A 19,060-nucleotide genomic window follows, 5' to 3' on the forward strand; every position below is an offset into this window, starting at 1 on the left:
GTGAAGAGAAAATAGGATCTCCCTTTTTAAACCAATGTTGTTCTCATTGCCCAATGCAGGAGCGGACAGCTGTCAAATCTTTCCATTCGTAAAAATTCTAAAGCACCTTGGTAACTTAGTGCCATTTCCAGAACAGAATGCAGTTTGATTTAAATGGTGGCGCCGCAGATTAATACATTGGTCACTTACCAAAAACTCAAAGTTCCAGCATTTTCTTCTATCAAGCCTCTGAGTGGAAAATAATTACTTATCAGTAATTCTGTCTGCCCTGATCATCTCTTTCCCTCTTCGCCCTCCCACATCTTTCCAAAATCCCTTACCCTATTCTGCATGCCTCCTCTTTAGTTGGAAGCAAAGGGCAAAGAGAATCAACCACCCCAGCAAACCAGAACCTGATCCACTCCTTCATTCTAGGGCCGCCTAGGCAATTTGCCTCTAAAATAACATGAGCAATGGATTCATATATTGGGGAGGACAGGAAGGATGTGGAATGTGGGAAAGAGGAAGGGATGCAGACAAAGAGCTTTAAACCGGGAACTTGGGGGAAACGGTTGAGACATGCTCATGTAATCTCCATGCCTGATTCTAATATTGACCGGGAGGAAAATCAAGGAAGGGAGAGTACAGCAATGGAGAAAGGGTAGGAGAATGGGCATTAAGAGGAAATAAGAGTGCCAGTACCAATGAAGCTAACAGTCAGGTAGGTGATACTGGCAATAGAATGACTGTACCTAATCAGGCGAGGAATCTGGGCAAAGCCAAACAGATGTTTGTACACCAATGCAAGGAGTCTGGCTAACAAAATGAAGGAACTAGAACGGTGTGGGGAGTGAAATCAGATATTATAGGGATAACAGAAAAAATGGTGGAATAGTAGTCAAACCAACCTAATAGCTTTCTTTGACAGGGTAACAAGCCTTGTGGAAAGGGGGGGAAGTGATAGATGTGGTATATCTTGACTTTAGTAAGGCTTTTGACACTGTCTCGCATGACCTTCTCATAAACAAACTGGGGAAATACAACCTAGATGGAGCTTAGGTGGGTGCATAACTGACTGGAAAAACGTTCCCAGAGAGTAGTTATCAGTGGTTCACAGTCAAGCTGGAAGGGCATAAAGAGTGGGGTCTCCAGGGATCGGTTCTGGTTCTGTTCAATATCTTCATCAATGATTTAGACAATGGCATAAAGAGTACACTTACAAACTTTGCGGACAATGTCAAGCCTGGAGGAGGAGTTGCAAGTGCTTTGGAGGATAGGATTAAAATTCAAAATCATCTGGACAAACTGGAGAAATGGTCTGAAGTAAACAGGATGATATTCAATAAGGACAAATACAAAGTACTCCACTTAGAAAGAAACAATCACCTGCACACGAACAAAATGGGAAATGACTGCCGATGAAGGAGTACTGCAGAAAGAAATCTGGGGAACATAGTGGATCACCAGCTAAAGATGAGTCAACAGTGTAACACTGTTGCAAAAAAGCAAACATATTCTAGGATGTATTAGCAGGAGTGTTGTAAACAAGACACAAGAAGTAATTCTTCTGCTCTATTCCACACTGATTAGGCCTCAACTGGAGTATTGTGTCCAGTTCTGGGTGCCACATTTCAAAAAGATGTGGACAAATTGGAGAAAGTCTACAGAAAAGCAACAAAAACCATTAAAGGTCTAGAAAACACGACCTATGAGTAGAGCCCTACCACATTCAGGATCCATTCTGGTCAATTTCAAGGCCCTAGGATTTGAAAAACTGGTAAATTTCACAGTTTCAGATGCTTTAAATCTGAAATTTCACCTGTTGTAACTATGGGGGTCCCAACGCAAAAGAGGGTTGGGGGGGGTGTCACAAACCTGTTGTAGGGGAGTCACGGGATTGCCACCTTCACTTCTGTGTTGCCTTCAGAGCTGGGCTCTGAAGCTCCTAGCTGCTAGTCCCAGCCAGGCTGGGGAGGACAGGACTTGCTCTTCCCCTGCAGGGCTGCTCTCGGAGGGCGGAGGGGAATGATGGAGCAGATCCACCTCCGGATGTTCCCCCTGCTGGACTCTGAAGGCAGCACAGAAGTCCTGTCCTGCCCCAGCTCGGCTGGGACTCGCAGTTAGAGGCCCGCGGCTGGGACACTCCCAGCAGCACAGGGGAGATCAGATTTCACAGGGAAGGGCTTATTTCACACTCCGTGACACATTTTTTAAGGCCCTGAAATTGGTAGGGCCCTACCTATGAGGGAAGATTGAAAAATATTAGGGTTGTTTAGTCGGGAGAAGAGAAGACAGAGGGGACATGATACCAGTTTTCAAGTACATAAAAGGTTGTTACAAGGAGGAGGGAGAAAAACTGTTCTCCTTAACCTCTGAGGGTAGGACAAGAAGCAATGGACTTAAATTGCAGCAAGGGAGGTTTAGATTGAACATAAGGAAAATCTTCCTGTCAGGGTGGTTAAGCACTGGAATAAATTACCTCGGGAGGTTGTGGAATCTTTATCATTGGAGATTTATAAGAGCAGGTTACAGGGTCCGCAAAGTGGGGCCGAAGCCCCTTTGAATGGGGTCGCCAGGGCTGGCTTAGACTTGCTGGAGCCCAGGGCTGAAGCCTGAGCCCCGCTGCCCAGGGCCGAAGCCAGAGCTTGACGGCTTGCAGCCCTGGGCAGCAAGACTCAGGTTGCAGGCCCCTGCCTGGGGCTGAAGCCCTTGAGCTTCAGCTTTGACCCCCTGCTTAGAGTGGTGGGGCTCGGGCTTTGGCCCCCGCACCTAGGGCAGTGGGGCTTGGGTGGGCTCAGGCTTCGGTCCCCTCTCCTGGGGTCATGAAGTAATTTTCGTTGTCAGAAGGGGGTCGCAGTGCAATGAAGTTTGAGAACCCCTGGTCTAGATAATACCTAGCCCTGCCATGAAAGCAGAGAACTGGACTAGATGACCTCTCAAGGTCCCTTCCAGTCCTACAATTCTATGATTCTACGAACCAAATTACAAGTTGTTTTCTCTTGCTGTATGTAATGGAGACCCTTTGTCCTTTCTAAATAAAAATTCAAGAACCCACTTTCCAGAATGCATTTCTGCCAGAGAACTTCAGTGTAGAAATATGGAATGCAAGGACAGAGAGTTCTTAACATGAATGGAGTGTTCTCTTAAGGAGACTACGAAAAATCCTATCAGCTGGCAATTAAGGACAGCCAAAACTCAAAGTAATTACTTACTTCCCAGTGCACAAGTTGCTGACTTACACTTAAAAATTTGGGGTCCACTCACAGATCTCGACAGCTAACCTGAGGTGGACAATACCCCCAGCCTCCCACCTAAGTTTTACTGCTTCTGAGTTACTGCCTTAGTGGCAGAAGAAATTAAATTATTTGCCCATCCAGTTGACTGTGTTAAATTTCTCCTCCAGCTGCACTCAGCGGTTTACCCCCCAAACTCCACGTTAGGAAGAGTGCAAATGGCTAACTGCATGTGCACTCTCATCAAACTGCATTAGAAGGCACAGCTAAAGTCTGTGCTACCAGTAAGGGAACGGAGACAGTTTTCATCTTCAACCTCAAGCCAGAGGTGCCAGTCAGCCAACCTATCTGTCTTCTGACAGGGCCCTACATGGTAATACCTAAGCACTTCACAAAAACATTAACCTGTTTATCCTCAAAACTCCCTTGTGATGCAGGACAGTGTCATTATCCTAATTTTACAGAGGCTCAGAGAGATCAACTGACTTGCCCATGGTCACACAGGGAGTTGGTTGCAGAACCTGGAATAGAATCCAGATCTCCAGAGTCCCAATCCAACACTTGATCCACAAGCCCATATTCCCTCCCTATATTTAAATTTGCAGTTCAGAGCAGGTTGTCCTTGGGTGATCACAGGTAGCCCAACACCCGGGATGGCGTGGGGTTGGGTTTTAGTAACTCATTTCGACTTCGTACAAAAATGCTGGGACAAATTGTATTCTTTTATCAGACAGCCAAATTTAAGATGCAGCATGTCCGTTTGCAGAAGGCCTGGTCTGGACTTCAATCTGGGAAATCCTAAGGCAAACTAACATGAAGCAGGTCTTTACAAAGTCAGGATTATTTGACAGTCTTTTTTTTGTGTCCTGATTCCTGGTAGGCAGAGACACAAGCGATTTGGGCAGGACTGAGGGATATCAAGTGACAGGTTATAAATGGATGCACATAAAAGGTAAGAGACGACTGGTGAGACTCAATCATACCTATCAAAATTACCACCACCGAAAGCAGTATTTGTACAGCATAAGTAGGAGGTATGTGTAGATCTTTACAAACATCAGGAGTCTCCCTAACTTCTACTCAAAGTAGTTCACGGCTCCATTTCAAGATCTTTAAATACGTTAGCTCCTGAAAAGCTAACGGGCTGTTTCTTCGGCATTCCTAGCTCAAAACAGAGTCTCAAAAACCCAAGTACTTACGCCTTGACATTGGCAGTCTCCTGCGACGTGCGGGTCAGAGTCCGAGACCGCAGACGCTCTCCTGCCTGTTGGATCTCCTGGAGGTTGCGTTCTACATGAGGAAGTTCAGAGATGCCCTCTGTCTCAGCTGCAAGCTGTTCTGCTTGCTGGAGAAGTTCTCCAAACCCTTCAGTGTCCATGTGTAATGCCGGTCCTACACAAGACACACACAGAAACCCCTAAGGAAAGAGAGAGAGAGAGAGAGACTTGCTTGACAAAACACGTAAAAGTTCCCTCATTGATTCCAGTAACACCTGTTCTCAGGGTGCAATAATTGGTTGTTGAGTACAGAATAATCACACTACAGATCACCCCAAACTGCTGTAAATCTTGAGGATACTTTAAAGTGGTCTCTTAAGACAGGCAGTTGCCTAGTAGAGATGAGGTTATTAGTGCAGGTTTATGTACTTAAAACAAGTCTAGTGGAGTACCATAGTTAATTCAAATATATGGAGGTGGAAGTGAACAGAAGGTACAACTGCCCAAGTGAAGGTATTAATTCGGTCTTGAGTTTAAACTACTTGTGTTTCAACCTGCATATATTTTCTTTTTTTATTTTAATCTTTCAGAAAAAGATACAAAGCCATGCATCACTAAGTCCATAGATGGAAGAAATATGAACAGGCTGTTCCACCGTGAAGGGTATACGGTCTTCCCTCAGTGCACAAGTGAAACTTTCATTAGTGTTAATAAGAATTACATACATACATTGAAGGTAGAATGGATCATCTGGAGGAAGTGGACAGTATAAAGTGTGTCGATAACAAACAGGCTGTAACTGATGGGGTCACTAAGGCATCACATAAATCTGAATTCAGAACAGATTTCTAAAAAGGGCTGGGAATGTAGACTTATAGGGATTGATGTGTGAAAGGCCTCTTCTAGTTTCAGCAAGGAAACACATGTTAATGAAAGACAAGGCTTCAAACGACAAACTTGGGTGCCTAAAATTAGGCTCAGACATCCATTAAATTCACAGTCAAGTTAATGGGAGCTGCACATGTACAGCATCTCTGAAAATTCAGGCCACTTATTTCAGTTCTTAACTTTTTAGGCACCTAAGTCTGCAAAATTTGACCTCAGCTCCTCACAAGCCTGGAAAAATGGAATCTTGCCTCATCCTGAACAGGGCTAGGCAAGATACCGAGACCGAAGCAGCAGAATATTGTTCTGATTCACAGATTGTTCAGGGAGTACCCCAGGCCAAATGTAAGACAAAGGTTGCTCTAGAGAAGAGCTCTGACTTCTAAAAATTGCAGCAGCTCAGAGTTCCTGAAATTTAATGTGTTTGGCAAGAATTAAATATCAGAACAGCTGTTTTCAACCCAAGATGAAGTTGGGACAGGCATAATAAAGGTGTAACTTGATGTAGCTCTGCAGATATCTCCTGTAAATAGGATTTATTTTTCATTTAATGCAAGGGATTTACATGTCTAACTCATTAGCAATGATAAATAATATCCACCTAACCCTCCCATGCAACCAATAAACTTAGAAGTCTGAAAAAAAAAAAAAAAGAAAAAGAAAAAAAAAAGGAGAAGAGCAGAAGCTAATTAATGGACTTGTTTCTCCCAGCAGAGAACATCTGGCCATGCTTACATGAAGGCCTGGTGACCCAGAACAGGAAGGATGTATTATTTTAAAACTATTTGTAATGATCAGCATTCAGTAAACAAGATTTTCCAATGTGCAGAGTGCTGGTGCAAAGATGACCATGTTACCTGCAGAGGATATTGAAAGTGAAACTGGACCAGCACAAATGCTGATGTGAACCAACGCTAAACATTCAGCATTAGACTAAGTAGTTCAACACACAAAAGGTGTCACTCTAATGCAGAATCAGCATCATAATCATCTTCTGGGAACTGACTAATTAGTTCCCATTTGCTGCCTTTTTTTTTTTAATTAAATGTATCAATACCCCCCACCCCACCCCGTCTACAGCATCCAGACATTTCATATATCTTGACAGAATCCTATAAACAACAATAATGGAACCTTGAGTCCATTCCCCACCACCACCACCACCCCCAACCCCATCATTACCCTTACTTGCAGCATTCCAAGTACAGCAAAAACAAATAACAAAAATAAGCAATATTTCTGAATTATTCTCAATAAGGGTATGTCTACACTGTAAAATAAAAAAACAAACAAACAAGGTCTGTTCTTAACTTGATTAGCAGCTTGATTGTAAGCCTATGCTGGAGCTGAATTTGATCTCCTAAACTGAGTTAAAAGCAGAGCTACCATGTCGTCACTACTGTTTTAACCTAAGTTTGCTAATGTGGGTTAGCTAACCTGAATTAGGAACACAGGGGTTGTTGGGTTTTTTGGGGTTTTTTTTTTTTGGGGGGGGGGGGGGGGAAGGGTTTGCAGTGTAGACATACAAGTGAGACAAAGGAGTGTCCTTAGAGAGGACACTGGCAAATAAAATGGCACCACATCTGTCTTTGGTCATTACCCAATTCTCAAAGCATGGATATTGACCTTTGCAGAGGCCATCTTTCTTTTTGCAATCTTAAAAAAAGTCCTCTAAATAGAGGTCACATACTTCCAAGAATTATTCTCCTTACATGGAAGCCACAAATCCAGCTAACTCCTGAACTCAAACAGAGGAGAAGATAGGGGAGAAACACCCTACACTCATATCAGCCTCAATGCACTGATCCACAAACTGGGATCCTCCCTAAACCAAATCTGAACATTGGTGTAACCCCTTCGAATGTCCCCTCTCTCCAAATCATCTCCTTTATCCAGAATTTTAAAATGTCCCTAAACAGAAGAGAAATTAGCACACCTTCTTCCTTTCTAAGTGATCAGAGGAGACAAACTAAGGTCTATAGCACTAACTGTGATCCTTTAACACTAATATGTTGCAAGAGAATAATGAGAAGTAATTTTACTTGCTTATTTGAACAACAAACAGCAAATGAGTCCAATGTGAAAACAGGACTATTTTATAGAAGGAAAATGCCTACAGTTTAAACATCTCAGCATCCCCAAAAGAGACTGAACTTCTTACAAAATGCTCCCTTGAGCAGATGCATTTGTATTTCTCTTACTGTAGTTTCAGTTGTTCAAGAGATATTTGATTAGCACAGTCAGATCACAATTAAGTAGTTTATACCTGTGAAGGAGGGAGGAACGATCAAAGCCACACACACACACAAAGAGGGAGCATCTGAGCCTTCCAACAGGATAGGAGGGAAGGGCCAAAAGCTACTTCTTGCCAAGTCATCCAAGTACATCCAAACAAGCAGCCACCTTCTGTGATGTTGAATATATCCAGTACATCCTGGCAATCACATGATTTCCATCCATCATCAGTCTAAGATGAAATCATCATGAACTGACAAGGAGGATAAGAAGAGAGTGAGGGAGTTCACAAGTAAAAGGTAACATATTTTAGCTCTGAAAAATGTATTTTAAAAATCCTCTGCTTAAGACATACAGTGTAGTAGAAAAGAAATCCAAGAATTCTAATGGAATGGATTTTATATTCACTAGGCATCCAGTTTCATCACTGTGGCTAAGCACCACTGTTACCAGTGCTAAGAGAACTATTTAGCACTATCTAGATAGGCGTTTGCTTAAAAGTATTACGTTTTGTGATTCAGACACATGCAGTTAATTAAAAAAAAATCCAAGAACATTTCATACTATTATTTTGCATAAACACAGCGACACAAACTAATAGCCTGCCTCCAGACATTAGGGCCCATGTAAACATTCTCCACCCACTGCTGGCTAGCTACCGAACTGTGCTGGGGCAGAGGTGGCAATCAGGTTTATGCCTGCCAACAAACCAGACTGGATAGTTTGTACTGGATTTGTTAGAAAAGATTAGCAAGCCAGTGGAAGAAAGGCAATTTCATGCCCTGCAATGCAGTATAGGACATTTTTTCAGCGTTTACTTGTGAACTGCTTCCCCTTAGCAGAGATCTCCTGTGCTTGGCTGCCAGAAGCAGCCTCTGTTGGCAGACAGTGACCAGAATAACCACGCTCCCATACAGTTAAGACTGCTAATGTCAGTTTCTGAGGGAGCAGCGTGTATGGCACTGACTGCAAGAATAGCACAGAATTTAGTTTGATCTGATTTGATCCGGTCCACTTCCCTTTTTCATTAACTACCTAGATAAAAAGCCAGCAGCATAAGCAAGAGCTAACATCTCAGAGAGCACTGAAATCAAAAGCATGAAGAGTCAGTGCAGTGTAAAACAGCTCCCAAACCTGCACTTTTAGCCATAGACTCAGCGTCAACACCATGCAGGGTTTGTTCCATAAATTTTCAGATATGGGACCATTTCAACAAACTCTGTGAAAACAGAGAACGGTTTCGGTAAATCTGGAATAAACAGGAGTTATTTTAACCACACACACATTAAACTAACTGTGGTTATAACAAATCTGTGGTAATGACAACTCACTACTCATCTAGAGAATGATCAGCAAATGGCTTTTTTCCAAACAACAACATTAAAATGGTTAGACAGAACAGCAGCACAAAGAAGATAGTCTTTACACTGACAGAATTTACTGCATTCAAGAGACTGCAGTCTGACTCTTAATACTGCTGTTCAAGATGGGAACTGCTACTACAGTAAGGAGCAGAATGATGGCAGATTTTCATGTCTGGCTTGGGAAAGAACAACTGACACCTCAGGGAAAGAAAATGCAGAGAGAAGAAATTAAACTAACTTCTGTGATGCCAGATTGACCCTGGGCTAAAAGCCAGGACAGACACAGCTCTTCTGGAAAACAACATTAATAACTTATCAATAGATGATGCTGCATTAAACTACTATTCCATGTCCAATAAAACACAAATTTTAACATTTCTCTAACATTCTGAAACCAAGAATAAACTCCGAAGATTGTATTAGTTGCCTGAATTTAAGCCAAAAGGAGCCCATAAGAGACTGACTGGTTTGTTAACTCCACACAGAGTATTTTCAATGATGGTTTGCTATTAAAAAACAAAGTCTCCTAAAGAAGACGGATACACTGTCTTATGAAGAATGTTGTAATTACTGTATTCCAAATATAGCCACGCTGAATATTTTATTGAACTGGCTTTAAAAAGATCTAAAGCTTAAATATTCAAATGTGTGAACAGTGTCTGTTATCTTTCAAATACTGAAAGGCTTATGTCAGCTAATTAATTAGCTTTAAGTAAGATGGGCCAAAAATGTTAATTCCTTTATTACTGGAAAATGTTCTGAAACAGATAAATGTAACAGATAAAGCACAGGTACCTGACTCTTAAGTTGGACATTAAAACTCAGAGTTTTAAAAACAGTCACCCACACAGCTATGAACTGCAAGAAACTTTCATTGGAGAACAGAGGACTGTAAGCCCTTAAACGCTGATTAAAGTTCATGCTTCTATTTAAAAAAAAAAATATCTAGCAAAGATATTCTTTCAAATATGATGTGAACATGAATAAATCCAGTGCTGCTCTCATTCCCACAAGACCCTGTTCCAGCTACTGCTGGCTCAGAGAGCTCAGCACTGTGAAATAGACATGTCTGGGTCAGTTTCAGGACTTCTACTCAAAATACAAGCAGTGGAGAAAGAGACAAAAATCAGGTCAATTTCACACTGCTGTTCCTAGGAAAGCTATCAGCAACAGCAGAGTTAGGAACTAGAGATAATCATGTGGGGAAAGAAGATATAAAAAACCACAAGGATGAGAATTGGGCAGAGTTGCAGAGTCCCCTTTCCCTTGTAGCAGCCAGGGCTCTGAAAGTACAAGTGAGGGGGTAGAAAGGACCTTCTGGACTGGATCCAGGGACAGCATTTTGGCAGGAATTCTAGTACCTTCTCCTCACAGCCAGCACTTCCCACTCTACCCCCTTTATCTTCTATGCTAGCCTCTGGATAGGAAGTGTCTGGTAAATATTTCAAATTGGTTGGCGGGAAGGAGGGTAAAAAAACCAAACAAAAAAACAAGTCCAGATTTTTCAACATCTACCAGAATTTATTATATTACTATTTCTACATACAAACAACCTAGAACATGAATGCTGCAAGCTGCATGTTGTCTATGGTGTAAAAATAACCTTGTTTAGTATTTTTGATTACCAGTCTGTTTTTATGCTTTGCAAATGTTGATATACAATCAGTTTTCTATATAAACATCCATATTATGGTTTTCCCTGCTTCCTTTTGTTTTTCCTTGAGCAGATAGGTGCTGGGGAAAAATATTTTTGAAAGCTGGATGAGAATCCAAAAGATCAATATGTAAAAACCCCATTCTGCAGGCCTCAAGCATTTTGCAAGAGCATGAATTGCAGGGTCAGAGCCTGAAACTAAAGAGAGTTTCAAATGTGTTTTAAAGTAAAGCATCTTGAAATTATAGTACAACAAGTGGAAATGGTCTGCCGAAACCACAAGCCAACAGGGTATTTTCAGCCAAAGGAACTGTATCCTCCCCCATGAATTAAAAGCATGACAGATATCCAGTTTGAGAACACTTCCAAGTACTGAGCACATCAGGATGAAGTGAGATACCACAGGGTAGATAAAAAATAAATGTCATTTACGAACATAGGAACTGCCATACTAGATCAGATCAATGATCCATCTAGTCCAATATCCTGTCTCCAACAGTGGTCAGTGCCAAATGCTTCAAATGAGGGCAAGAATATCCATAATGGCCATCTTTTTTATCAGTTTCTAAAAGTTACCAGTTAGAATTAAGAATATCTAGGCCAAAAACTATCTGTTTTAACTGTGGATATACATTTATCCATACAAAGTCTAATTTTCTAATGACTGCTACTAAGCTCTTGGTTTCATTGATCTCTTGCAGCCATGAGTTCCATAAGTCAATTATGCACTGCATAAAATAATCTCCTTCCATCAGTTTTAAACGTGTTGCCTTTCAGTTTCATTTAATGCTCCCTTGTTCTTGTATTATGAGAAAGGATAAATACGTGCATCCGACTTACCTTCTCTCTACCCTTCATTATTTAATTTAGGACCCAGCAACGTGTCTGAGTATTTCAAATTATTCCTTTCCATGTGTATTACCTTGCATTTGTCAACACTGACTTTCATCTGCCATTTGACTTTGAAGTTCCTCACAGACTTCCCTAGTCTTAGCTATCTTAAATAATTGTGTCATCTGTCAATGTTGCAACCTCATCGTTCACCCTCTTTTCCAATTCCTCAATAAATATATTAAATGGCACCTGATCCTAGCACAGGTCATTGGGACACCCCACCATTAACCTTTGCAACATGGAAAACTGATTACATCAAGTATTTAATTTTGTTTCTGAAAATCCTTGGAGGAAAATCAAACTAAAAATTCTCTCCACTCTCTGAACTGACAGAGGGTACTACAAGGAAAATTTAGAAACCACTGTGACATTACCTCTATTGGAAAGTCAGGATGTAGAAACTCATATATTCTATACTCCTGGGGGAATTCTGCACCTATAATTAAAAATTCTGCACACATTTTAACACACATTGCGCATATTTTATTTGTCAAAACAACACAGTATAATCACACTCCCATTGTCAGCCCCAGCCACCCAAGGCTCAGAGCAGGAGCTCCAGCCACCCGGGGCTCAGGGCGGGAGCCCCAGCCACCTGTGAAAGGCACAGGTGGGAGCGCCAAGGAGAAATCACAAATTCTGTGTGAAAAAATAAAATTCTACAGGGAACATTAATTTTGCACAAATTCTGCATTCCACAGTGATGCAGAATTCCAGCAGGAGTATTTCTACCATGATGACTGAACCAGGAGGGAAGCAGGCCCAGTTGCAACAGAGCAAAACCTCAGGGTGATTTATAAAACTACAACATGCCTAAGGAGGGGACTTAAAAGTTCTGTCCTCTTCTCCCCCAGGTATAAGGGGAGGACAATGTCATGCCATGCTGGGTACCCGTCATTCCACATTAGCAGCTGTCTACCCAGCAATTCTTACTGCACCAGGAGTTCATGTTTTAACATACGAGCACCCAAACCATGTTATAAGAGTTTTTGCCTTGCCTGTGTAGATGGGACCAAACAATGTTACAATCATCTTATCACTCTGTGCTGCAGCCCTGTAAAGATCAGAGCTATAACATGGAGAGGATCCTGTTTAGAAAGATTCAGCAAAGCTAGTGGCCCAAGAAGAACCAGCTGTTGAAAGGTCATATCCCAACCCACTGGAAAGAAAACAATAGAAGCAGAAAGTAGAAGATACAGAGAAAAATAAGGGAGCCCAAAACAAACCGATGACATTATTTCTTTTAAATTTTACATAAAAACCCTGCACCTGGGATATTTTTCATGTAACATTTATTTTCCCCTGTACCCTTCTTGTACTAATAGGTCATCCAACCAAAGAACAAGGGAAGTAAGTGGGAAATCATTGGTAGGAAACAATAGCATCTCTCAAGCCATATGGGGCCACAAGCCACAATTTGGGCAGCTATGTCTCACATGGAGAACCTGAAGCTGTAAGGTCAACTCTGCTTATCGCTAGGACCCTATCAATTTCACGACTGTGAAAAATGTGTCATGGACTGCGAAATAAGCCCTTCCCCGTGAAATCTGATCTCCCCGTTGCTGCTGGGAGCGCCCCATCCAGCTGCAAGTCCCCACAGGGCTGGGAAGGGACAGGACTTGTCCTTCCCCTATAGGGGGGCAAGGGGGAGGAGGTTAGACTCATCTCTGGGTACCTTTTGGGTTGGGAGCCAACACCATGAAATTTCAAATGTAAACACCTGAAAATGTGAAATTGATCAATTTTAAAACCCTCCGGCCATGAAATTGATCAAACGGGACTGTGAATTTGGTAGGGCCCTACTTATCACTATAGCCTGCTTTTGCCTGAAAAAAAGCTGAAGCTTAGATATGTTTCAGAGGGGTTACTTTCATTTAGGTTTTTATTGCAGGCCTCACTCTAGGCATCCAAAGAGAGTTGCCCTGTATACATCAAAATGACCATTTGCTGAAGTACAGTTTACCAGATACTGTTCACACTCCCACTTCTGTTGTTCCAAAATGTCTCTCTAACAGAGCACACTGAATTTAAAAATACTACTTGGCAACTATCATGTCACATGATCTGAACGGTGCATTCTCACCAGAGCTTACAAATTAAGCCAGCCATGGAATGTGGCAGTAACTGGATGTGATATCACCAAAGAACAACATGTTCATCAGGATACACTCTTGCCTCCGAGTCAGTAACGAACCAAATATTCTCACATGGTGTTACAGGGAAATGTAAGGCTGACAACAGTGTTTCAGAATAGATTTTAAACAGAGATCTCAGCCATTTGTGATCATTAAAGATCTCATAGCACTTTTCACAAGAGGAGTCCAGTTCAGACTATTAGAGTCAGCATTCAAGGCCAGAAGGGACCACCAGATCATCTAGGTGGACCTGCTGTCCATCGCAGGCCACCCCCCACATACCTGCACACTAAATCCAACAACCTAAATTACATTAAAGTATTGCAGCCCACAGGTGACAAGACTGTTATGTGCCCCAGGCAGAGAACAGCAGGGACCCAAGTGCACCAATGCCCGAGGCCTCCACAATTGCAGGGAAATGATTAAGTGAGATATTCCCAGATAAACCTGACAAGTGACCCCATGCCTCATGCTGCAGAGGCAAAAAACCATCCAAGTCACTGCAATTTGAGCTGCGGGGAAATGCCTTCCCTCGCCGCCACATATGGTGATCATAGAATCATAGAATATCAGGGTTGGAAGGGACCTCAGGAGGTCATCTAGTCCAACCCCCTGCTCAATGTGGGCAAGAACCAGCCAACCAAGCACCTGAGACAGAATGCTCAGTGCCACCTCAGATTCTACCTACTTAAATTCCCAAATGGAGTTTCAATTAGATGCAATACTGTTTCTTCACATCCTGTCTTATGTGGCTTCGTAGTGTCGCTCTACAGTATTAAGCAGATGCCATGATGAACCACCCCAGAGAGGACTGCAGTCAGTAGCCAATGAAGGAATCCATGTGTATTGTTTGCATAAAAATGCATAAAGCACTTTGGGCAGGAATCTCTAAGGAGCCTAGGGAACTCTGGCACCAGACTCCCACTGAATCTGGGTGCTTAACTCCCTTAGGCTCCTTTGAAAAATCTCAGCCGTGAGGATCTTCCAGGATGAAGGGTACTAGACACATGCCCGACTATGTTAAAGCTCATTCATCTGACAGGAGAAAACGATTAACACCACAGAGCAAAAGAACTCAACCCTCCTTGGCCAGACACCTCCTCCGGCAGAGCCTGTGTGGAGGGGGCCGGCAGGGCTGGTGGTGGGGACGGGGAAGACACGCCAGAGAAGCCCGTGGATTAACGGTATCTGGCACGGACGCTGTAGTTACCCGCTGGCCACCTCAAAGCACTTTACCACCCTGTTTCCCCTCCCCCAATTTTACCTGGGGGGGGAAACTGAGGCACGGAGGAGTTAAGCAACGTACCCACGGCCAGGCAGGGCTGAGCGAGGCTCCAGCCACTAGACCCGGCTGCCTCCCCCGGCACAGTCCCCGGGCGTTCCCCGAGCCAAGGGCACCCGGCTTTGCCCAGCGGCGGGCCCCTCGCCCGGCCCGCTCCGCACGTGGGGCCGGCCCGCTACACCAGCCTCGCCGCCAGGGGGCGCCCCGGGCTGCGCCGCGGCCACCTCAGGGGGAGCCGTGCGGGGGCAGGGGCGTCAAGCGGGGACCCTGCGCGTGGCGTGGGGGGGGGGCCGCTGGCACCTGCCGAGGGGGCGGGGAGCACGAGGCGCCCCGGCCCAGGCCCGCTCCTACCTGCCGCCTCCTTCCGCCGCGGGACTCGCTCCGGCAGCCGGCGGCCTCCGCGCCGCGCCGCGCCGCGCCCGCTGATTGGAGGAGCCGCCGATCCCCCAGCGGCCCCCGCGCCGCCGCCGTCCGCTCAAAACTTTATTGAGACGCGTAGAGAGGGACACGGGCGGGGCCGCCGGGGGGGCGGGGCCGCCTCTCCGGGGGTGCAGGGGGCGCCGGGCCAGGGGCTCCCCCAGGCCAGGGTCTGGGGATTCCCCTATGGAGCTAGCTGGGCGGAGCCCCGGCTGTGGAGACCCCTGGCGAGGGCTCCTCCTCGGGGGCAGAGCCCAGTGGGGGCCTGGCACCCCCTCCCCCAACAGGCGGGGGCCTCTGGCCTCGTCCCTGCTCCAGCGGCAGCCCGGGGCACCACGTCCCGGGCGGGGGGGTGCCACCTGACTGGGGTTGCCTCAGCACCGCGGTGCCAGGCGCTGTACAAACACCGGAAGCACCTGGGCTCGCCCCCAGCACGGACCCTCCCCCCCCTCCCCCGGCCCCTTGTGAGCTCCATCTTCACCATGCCGGATTGAGCGGGTCTGAGGGGGAAAGACAAATCCACATGGGAAGTGCCCAAGAGGGGGTGAAATGAACAAAAGGGGAAACAAAGGCAGGTTCAGACCCAGGGTCCCTGTCTGGGCAGAGTCCTGACAGCCCTGCCTGCAGGCACTAGGCAGACAAGGAGCATGGTTCCCCGCCTTACAGCAGGGCGCTGCAGTGACTGCCACGGCGTTACTCCTGACTTATGCCCCTCTGAGGGCTTGGCTACAATTACCACACCGCGCTGTGCTGTAGACACTGCTTATGCCAACAGGAGGCATTCTCCTGTTGGGCAGGTAATCCACCTCCCTGAGCAATGGTAGCTAGGCTGACAGAAGAAGAGGAGAGAACGACCCAGAAAACAACATCTGCTTTCTACCAGCATTAATCACCCCCAGGTTATATGGGGAGAGGCTGGACCAAGGTGCAATTTGCACTTCCCTACGCTACTGGCAGTAGGATTTGGTCCCCAGTTTCTTATTCGTGTTCAGTTTGGTATGGGGGCAAAATTTAACAAAAATGGCCCATTTATACACTTTCCAGCTCTCAGGCCACATTCCTTAGGGCTGCTGCAGGGAGATGTAAATTATCCCAGTAGGGATTCATTTAGAGGGTGGTCAGCTGTGGTGCCATCACTACCCTATTACTCCAGATTTCTGCTGGGGAGATGAGCAGCTTTGTTTTACAGCTAGGACTCTAAGGAAGCTGCTCTAGCTGAAGCTACCCGGAGAGAAGCACTGAATTAGTCCCCTGCATAGCCACGCCCACTTCCTAGCCAGTGCTGCCCATTCTGGGGGCTGTGCAGGTCCCCTTATGTAACCCCCAAGGGTTGAAATCTGTTTCTGACCCTACAGTCTGGCCGATTTGCCATCTCAGGGAAGTGGTTTTGCCAGCGTAACCCCATCCTGAATTTACTCTGTAAACATCTTCCATTAGAATACAGCTAGGAGATTCAAATATATCAGATTACTGTGTAATGATTTTGGCACTGAAATCCACACTGAAAGGAATAAACAAGGGTGGGGATTAAAAGCATATTACAATAAAGCGTCTAAAGATTATGGCATCCAGGCATATTAACTGTCTTAATTTAACAGGGTGAGAGTTAATGATGCTCTCTTGTGCCACGTGAAATCACAAAGAAATCAAATTGCCACGCAAGAGAGCAGAAGAAAGTGATTGCTTCCCCCTTCCTCCCTCCAGATATGCACTATACTCCTTGCTAACACTAACAAATCCTCTAGGAGCAGATTCTCCCACTCTCATTTTCCTGGCTTTGGCTGCTGCCAGAGAGTAAAGGGTTAAAGATGCTGCCCGTTTGAAGGCTTTTAAGTGCTTTTGTTGAAAGATCAGCAACATTATTTAAAAGACAGCCAGAGAACAGCTCTCCTTCCCTCCTGCCTAGTAGTTTCTTACCTTGCCATCTGGATTTGTTTCATGCTGTCTGCCTCGCTGGTGACATGGAGCTGCGTGATCGTCTGGTGTCTGACATTCAGACTGCCAGCATCAGACACTGGCCTTCAAGGACACTGGATCCAGCATCCTAGTTCAAAATACCAGCTGTCTAGGATAGAGATAGTAGATGGAGGATTTTTTCCCCCCACCATCTTCTTTCTTTTCTCTACCGTCCTTTAAAGATTGCACAGTGGTGATTTGCAAGATTACAGGAAACACAAAGAATGTACAGGGATGCCCTGTCCTTGGGCAGAAGAGTGTTCTTCCAACCAACTGAATTAGGATGGGAGGCTGTCAGGTTGGGGGTTGGTTAGTTATGTTTTGTTTTTAACAGTTCCTGTTTCCTGCAAGATTCAACCAAGATCCCAGGCCTTTAGTATGGACTAAATTGGCACATGTTTGCAAAGTGAGGGAGAGGGTACAAAAAGTCTCCCTCCTTGCATCCCAGCATAGGGCTAGTCAGTCACTGAGCTCCCTGAGCCTGATCCTGCAAGGTACTGAGTGCCCTCGACTCCCATTGGAATTGAAGGCAATTTAGTACCTTTTGCAGGTGACACTATGTACCTTGGGGATTGGGGCCCATAAGGGCACTCTGCTTGAGGGGAGGGATGAGCCTGCCCCCTTCTGTGGCCCTCAGCAGAGATGACCTAATGCGTGGGTACTGCATGCATTCCCACAATCACTGTGACTTCTGGATGCAAAGTCAGTAACCAGACCTTCAGACCTAGGGATCGCCCGGTCTTTGTAAAGTTACCTGTTTTCAAAAACCCTCCACTATATATGATCCCACCCCACCAGCAGACAATGAAGTATTGTGGTTTCAGTTAACAAATAGTTGTGACTTGTATAATTTTACAATAATGATAGAAAGCAACAATTCTGTGATCGCTCTTGTAACGCACTCTATATGATTTTATAAAAATATGCTAATGAGTGTGAATATAATGTAACTGGAATATGCTTCATGCAAAAAGTGTCTTGTAAAATATCATTACAAAGTTTATAATCTACTGCGTGTGGTCATCCTATTTGTATAAATGTATCACTCTTGTATCTGAAACTAGAAATATAAAATATAACTCTGAGGCAGCCACCATGAGAAATCCCCTAGCTACCACCTGAGCTGGAACAAGGACTGTACCAGGGGAAAGGATTGGGCCCAGACTAGAAAGGTGTCCGGTCTGTGAAAGAAACTTATTGAAACATCTCTAAGGGTGAGATTTTATCTGTATTGAGTTTTTATTACTGTACTAGACTTAGACTTGCGTGTTTTATTTTATTTCGCTTGGTAATTCACTTTGTTCTGTCTGTTACTACTTGGAACCACTTAAATCCTACTTTCTGTATTTAATAAAATCACTTTTTACTTATTAATTAACCCTGAGTATGCATTAATACCTGGGGGGGACAAACAGCTGTGCATATCTCTCTATCAGTGTTATAGAGGGCAAACAATTTATGAGTTTACCCTGTATATGCTTTATACAGGGTAAAACGGATTTATTTAGGGTTTGGACCCTATTGGGAGTTGGGCATCTGAGTGTCAAAGACAGGAACACTTCTGTAAGCTGCTTTCAGTTAAGCCTACAGCTGTCAGGGGACGTGGTTCAGACCTGGGTCTGGGTTTGCAGCAGGCTAGTGGGTCTGGCTGAAACCAAGTAGGATATTGAAGTCCTAGTCTGACTGGGCAGGAAAGCAGGAGAAGTAGTAGTCTTGGCACATCAGGTGGCAGCCCCCAAAGGGGTTTCTGTGATCCAACCCGTCACAGCTCTCTTCATGTTATTATAGACACGAAGCTTGAGTCAACCC

The 19,060-nt window shown here is 44.7% G+C and overlaps 1 protein-coding gene across 2 annotated transcripts in view; it reads right to left on the minus strand.

Moving 5' to 3' along the window:
- NUP93 (nucleoporin 93) overlaps window positions 1-17,406 on the minus strand; it is a 124,959-nt gene extending 107,553 nt beyond the window's left edge. The window contains exons 1-2 of one of the 2 annotated variants that reach the window (XM_074968533.1): window positions 17,213-17,406; window positions 4,412-4,629 (exon numbers count right to left, since the gene is read on the minus strand). In XM_074968533.1, coding sequence (XP_074824634.1) covers window positions 4,412-4,590 — 179 coding nt within the window. In that variant the 5' untranslated portion in view covers window positions 4,591-4,629; window positions 17,213-17,406. Of the gene's footprint in view, window positions 1-4,411; window positions 4,630-15,229; window positions 15,324-17,212 lie in introns of those variants that run through there. The other variant, XM_074968532.1, reaches the window with a different exon arrangement.
- Between the last annotated feature and the right edge of the window lie 1,654 nt (window positions 17,407-19,060).

This window comes from Natator depressus, chromosome 12, assembly GCF_965152275.1.
Source record: "Natator depressus isolate rNatDep1 chromosome 12, rNatDep2.hap1, whole genome shotgun sequence".
Lineage (NCBI taxonomy): Eukaryota > Metazoa > Chordata > Testudines > Cheloniidae > Natator > Natator depressus.